The 6181-nt window shown below is 43.2% G+C and overlaps 1 protein-coding gene across 3 annotated transcripts; it reads left to right on the plus strand.

Moving 5' to 3' along the window:
* Window positions 1-2568: 2568 nt before the first annotated feature.
* Window positions 2569-5800, plus strand: LOC147891023 (trans-cinnamate 4-monooxygenase C4H2-like). Of its 3 annotated transcripts, none has more exons than XR_015542573.1 (4): window positions 2569-3551; window positions 3724-3854; window positions 3950-5027; window positions 5780-5800. XR_015542573.1 is itself a non-coding variant. In XM_087389297.1 (3 exons), the coding sequence occupies exons 1-3, from the start codon at window positions 2764-2766 to the stop codon at window positions 4537-4539; spliced, it is 1509 nt and encodes a 502-aa protein (XP_087245423.1). In that variant the 5' UTR covers window positions 2569-2763; the 3' UTR covers window positions 4540-5157. The 3 variants fall into 3 exon arrangements, 1 of the variants encoding a protein (XP_087245423.1); XR_015542572.1 differs by lacking the exon at window positions 5780-5800 and adding an exon at window positions 5175-5697; XM_087389297.1 differs by lacking the exon at window positions 5780-5800 and having other exon boundaries at window positions 3950-5157.
* Window positions 5801-6181: the final 381 nt, after the last annotated feature.

Raw genomic sequence — 6181 nt, forward strand, 5'->3', positions numbered from 1 at the left:
AGTCTTATGCTGAAATGGTGATGAAAAGATAGCTAGAGGATTCTATGCCTTATTGAATCAAAGGTCATTGAAGTTAGCCTCTGTGAAATGGTGTTTAGTCTTTCCATGTTGTTGTAGTGGTGCTTCTTGTTGAAATTCACTTTTGTTCTTTATTATATGTAGTTTTAACTTTCGTGATCTATCTATGCTAATCCAATGTTACAATTTTTCAAATTTGTGTTTTATACAAAATAGTGATTTATTCAAATGACTTGCTATTTGGTCACATCTCTAGGGTTGCTTCCGTATCTCACACTATTAAACATCATTGCATATTTGTCTAGGCATAGCTCAAAATTTGTAGAGGCATACCTCAAAATTTGGTGGCAATTGAGCTGTATACTAGGAAGATCTTGTGGTCAAGTTAAGTAGAGGATATGTTAGGAGAGATAGAGTCCTTTAAAATACAAGGACAATGCTCTCTTTATGTTGAATAGTCCAAGGCTATTGAGCATTTGTACATATAGTGGGGAGAAGAAAGAAGTGTACATTCATTATGGCTCATGAATAGTATGATTATCTATTCCATACAAACCAGTTTTGAATGTTAAAGGAAAAGGGAGGGTGGAGATCAAGCACATTAATGCCATTAGTATAGACATGATTAGAAGGCATGAATTGTATTAGGGTGTCTATTGTGATTAGACCAATGGCGTGAGAATCGAGGAAGGTAGGAAGTGGGGCAATGAGGATGGAGGAAGCTTCCTAAGAGCCCTACGGATTGAATTTTCATTCAATCCATTGATTAACTTTCTTAAAGTTGCCATGTAAGGATATACAATTCATTCCAGAATGATTTATTCAAATGACTTGCTATCTGATCACAGCAAGCGTTGCTTCTATATCTCAAACTATTAAATGCCATTGCCTGGTTATAGAAGCATAACTCAAAATTTGGTGGCAATCCAAGGGCAATGGTCTCTCCATATTGAATAACGTTATTGAACATTTGTACAAAGCACCTCATAATGAGGGGAGAAGAAAGAAGTGTACATTAGGTATGGATCATGAGTGATATGATTCTCTACTTAATACAAATGAGTTATGAATGTTAAAGATAAAGGGAGAGTGGAGATCAAGGACATTTTTGCCATAAATATAGACATGAGTGGAAGGCATGAAGTGTATTAGGGTGCCTATTATGGTTAGCGGGATGGAGTGAGAATTGAGAAAGGTAGGAAGTGGGGCAATGCATAAGAGCATGGAATTTAATAAGTTCCATGTGTTACTTTCTTTAATGAACATGAAGAGGGCCCTCAAGATTGAATATTTTCATTCAATCTCTTAGTTAACAAGACACTTCTTTAAAGTTGCCATGTAAGGATATACAATTCATTTTAGCATTGAAAAAGAACAAAAGATTCCCCTTATACTTCTATCAAAGGCATAATAATGCTTAGAAACCTTTTCAAGGGCTCATGCAAGAGTGTTCCAAGTAGTCTTGTCGAGGAAAGTGAGTGGGACGGTCATCCTAGGGGAGGTGGTTAGAGAGTGGTGATGAGGTAGTAGAGGAAACTCAGGTGGCCAGAGGGAGGTGGTTAGGGAGTGGTTTGTGCTATATAAGCCATGCTAAAGAAGGAGCATGAGCAACATATGGCTTGAGATGCAAAGATTGGTCTTATTTATGAACTAAAATGCCATGCCAATGCTCTATTTGGGCCCTTCATGGTCTGAGGGTGGACAGCCACACGGGGGGTGGTTGAGCAACTTCTGTCATTGGCTAGTAAGATGATGGCACATGCTGCAACATCTGAGCATCCAATCAATATGCATATGATCCTTAAAATTCTAATTGTGTCGGTAGTTTGGGGGGGACAGCCTCCGGACCATTGATACAAGGTGCTTGCTGCCCTTGCCCTGGGTGTGAGTGAGGCTAGGGTCAGGTAGCTTACAAATAGGCACTAATTGGGTATGTGAGTCAGATAGCTTACAGATAGGCGATAAGGTGGGGGGAAAGAGTTCTCCATGAGATGTCTGGTGGGTGTCAGTGCCTCACAGGACAAAGCCGGCTCTCAAAACAAAACAGAGCTTACTGATAGCTAACAAGTAGGCGCTGATCGGTGTTGGGTGAAGCACGAGGCATCAATAGCTTAGAGATAGGCGCTAAGTGTGCTCATGGAAGCTCGTTTGGTTTGATAATCCATGTTTAAGGGAGCCGAGGGGTCCTCGTGAGTCATGCGGGGAGTCAAAAAAGAGGCACGGATCAAAACGATGAGGGCCGTAGGCTGGGGACGCGTGTCTCCATGCGGGGCACGTGGCGGCAAGGTAGAGGGACAGGCTGAGTGGGGTGGGCCCGGGGGTAGTTGACTGGAGATAAGAAGGATGGAGTTGACCGGGCAGAGGAGGCAGTCAACGGGGCGAGCCGGTAATGAAAAGAACAGAACGGCGGCAGTTTGGGGAGTGGTGACCGGTGGTTTTGGGGGGGTGACCGGCGGCTTTAGAGACTAGGTTAAGGTGGTTTTGATAAAAGGATTGGGTAAGGGCGGATTTGGGAAAACCGCTTTCGGCTACCTGGTTTCGTCTTCTTCTTCCTCCATAGCCATCATCTCCTCTGCTCACACCTTCTTATCAAGCTCGCTCTTTTCTTTGTCTCTGTGCCTTTTCTGGCTTCGATCTCTCGAACCCATCTCCATTTCTCGATGCCCTTCCCTTTCCCATCATGCAATCCTTGCCATATTCCCTCCCTTGATCGCTCTCCCTCCTCTCATCTCCCCCCTTCCTCCCATGGATTTCCTCTCCTCCTCCTCCTCCTCCTCCCTCTTTCTCTTCCTCCTTGCCTCCCTCTCCGCTGCCTTGCTCTTCCTTCGGAGACATCGATTGAACTTGCCCCCTGGCCCCGCTTGCTGGCCCCTGTTTGGGAGCTGGTTGCAGGTCGGAGGGGAGTTGAGTCATAAGAGGCTTGCAGAAATGGCCACCAAGTATGGGGATATCTTCCTGCTGCAGATGGGTCAGAGAAAGATTGTAGTGGTGTCTTCCGCTGAGCTCGCGAAGGAGGTCTTGCACACTCAGGGTGTAGAGTTTGGCTCTCGCAGCGGTAACGTGGTCTATGATATTTTTACTGGCAAAGGCCAGGATATGGTATTCACTGTCTACGGAGATCACTGGCGAAGAATGAGACGCATCATGACACTGCCTTTCTGCACCAATAAAGTGGTGCAGGAGTCCAGATCCGCGTGGGAAGACGAGATTAACAAGGTCATCGAGGACATCACCTCTAGAAGGGAGTCGTTCACGTCCGGAATTATCATTCGTAAAAGGCTACAGTTGATGGTGTACAACATTATGTATCGAATGATGTTCAACAGGCGGTTCGAAAACGAAGAAGACCCACTTTTCACAAGGCTAGAATCGTACAATACTCAGAGGAGTACCCTGGCCCAAAGTTTTGAATACAATTACGGGGATTTTATGCCCATACTCAAACCGTTCTTGCGAGGCTACCTGGACCAGTGCAAGGAATTACAGGATCGACGCCTTGCCTTTTTCAGGGACTTTTTCTTGGAGGACAGAAAGTAAGTCACTTCCTTGTAGCTTTAACAGGTGTGTGTATGTGTCATAAATTTAGTCTTACCGTGGGGATAAATATCCCTTAAAATTTCTCCTCGTAACTGTCAAGGCATTAACCAGGAAAGAGCATTTACTAGTTTATTTTATATGTATATTCAATCTGTTTTGCACGGACAGGAAGCTGTTGAATGTCCCAGAAGCGGAGTTCGGAAACAAGTGTGCAGTAGATCGCATCTTGAAAGACCAGATGAATCAAGAAATTGATGAAAACAATGTGCTTTACATCATTGAGAACTTGAATGTTCAAGGTACGTTCGTGCCTGTTTTTGAATTGTTTCGACTCTCTCTTCAATGAAAGTAGCTCTAGGTTCATGTCTAATTTAAACGTTTTGACGGTTTGCAGCTATTGAAACCACGTTGTGTGCCATGGAATGGGTTCTAGCAGAGATAATAAATCACCCAGAAATCCAGGACAAATTGCGGAATGAGCTCGACACTGTGCTGGGTGAAGGAGCACTGATCATTGAGCCAGATGTTTCTAGGCTACCATACTTGCAGGCAGTTGTCAGAGAGTCTCTCCGCTTACACATGCCAATTCCTCTGCTAATGCCTCATATGAATTTGAAGCAAGCTAAACTAGGTAGATATGACATTCCACCAGGGACTAAAGTTCTTGTCAATGCTTGGTGGATTGCGAACAAACCTGATCTTTGGGAAAATCCTGATCAATTTGTACCTGAAAGATTTTTAAAAGACAGCATTGACGCCAATGGCTCGGATTTTAGGTATCTCCCATTTGGTTCAGGTAGAAGGTGTTGCCCAGGAAGCATCCTTGCTCTACCATTGCTTTCTTTGGTCGTTGGCAGGTTGGTGCAGACATATGAATTACTGCCTGGTCCTGGGTTGGATCGCGTTGACATGTCTGAAAAAGGTGGACAATCAAGCTTGCATATTCTGAATCATTCAGTTGTGAGGGTGAGAGTAAGGGCATGAATACTATGGTGTTATGAAGTCCGTGGTCTGGTACAGACAGTGTTGTGCAGCATGGATCCATTTTTTGTTTCCTATTACAGGCTAATGATGGTGACATGATGATGGCAGAAATATCTTGCTGTGACAAACCAACAGGATCATTCAGCTTGCCTTCTATGTTTTTTAATAGCCTCTTTTGATAAGCTGGGCACCAACAGTTCACCTATCCACATAGCAGGCTTGGGATCACCTGCGACAAAGTGAAATGCCCATTTGGTGGCAGGATCTCTCTCTCAGCTCATTGTGTGTTTTTGCAGATCCGTTTTTTCACGCTTCTAGAAGAGCAGGTCCACGGGTCAGTCAGCAGCTCTGAATTTTAGCAGGGAATGATCTGAGAGGGTTTTTCACTGTCACCTTCTATATTTCAAGGATGAGTGGGAAAGCTTTCTTCCTGGCTGTTTTTGCCCCCAACAATAGTGGGGTTATCTGCCATTGAGGCTTCATATGGAGTGAGGGCATTTCCCTGTACCTTAAAGGTTTCTTATAACTCTGTAACTTGAAGCTTCTGCTATTGAGATACCGTGTGATTTTTTTACAATGAGAGACCCTTTGGTTTCTGTCATTGTTTTTCCAATTCTGGGCCCATTTCTTTGTAGGTATCTGGAATCCTCTGAATTGAAAGGGAAGTGTACAGCTGGCATATATCTTCGTTGCAAAAAAATGCAGCTGTATTTATCATCAGTTAATTTGCTTGGTTTAATGTATTTAAGCCATTGCAGTTTATTTCATCGTTGCAAAGTCCCCGTGTTGTGAATTTGGTGGGTAGTCGCATGCATTTTTGTGTTTCTGCTCCTGTATCTTTGGAAATATCAGACTGTCGTGAGCGACATGAAGACAATATCGGAAACTGTCTACACCCAGAAATATTTTCATTTTTGAAATTCGCATGAGCCATGGAATTTTCTTATACCACGAGGCATTTGCCCTTCCCTTTCACTCATATGGACTGTCTAGTCCTGTCTGAAGGCCCTCTTGCCGTTTCCTTCCTTGTTAGGCAGTAACATCACCTGTTAACCATGTATTTGTGGGTGAGGGGCACTGGTAAAGTAGACAGGTATGATGCATTGACAAACCTCTTCTTTTCTTGTGTAGAATATTGTGGTCTTGTGGATGGGACATGGTTCATAAATGATGGGAATAATGAATTTGTTATTTTGGTTCTCAAAGAATTTTGATAACTAGTTTGAGTTTACAAATGCAGCGAAGCACAAGGAAAACTGGGTGCATCACTTTGTGTGACTTGACAGAATTTGCTTCTACCTTTGGAATAGGAATGCTTCGAGGATGAACATCCCCATTGCTTTGGAGAGTTCTGTCCCAAGGAGGAAAAACAAGAGTTTAGTAAAGGTAACTTACGAAACTTCTGACGATAAAATTTTGAAAGAGTTTGGGAGAGATGTATGTTGGGCAACAGTATTGAGCAATATACAAGAGCGCCATAACTTCCAATTTGATGTGTTTTTGATCTTGTTGTTAGCTTGATGTTGTACCTTCCCCATTTTATATCATACCAAAGTAAGAATCAGGATTTCCTCCATAATTTTATTCCTAGTCAGCCTCACGCTGAAAGGTACGATTAGTAAAACCATTCCTATCACCATGG

This window comes from Dipteris shenzhenensis, chromosome 18 (genome assembly GCF_047967505.1).
Source record: "Dipteris shenzhenensis isolate YYH24624 ecotype China chromosome 18, Dip_SZ_1.0, whole genome shotgun sequence".
Classification (NCBI taxonomy): Eukaryota; Viridiplantae; Streptophyta; class Polypodiopsida; order Gleicheniales; family Dipteridaceae; genus Dipteris; species Dipteris shenzhenensis.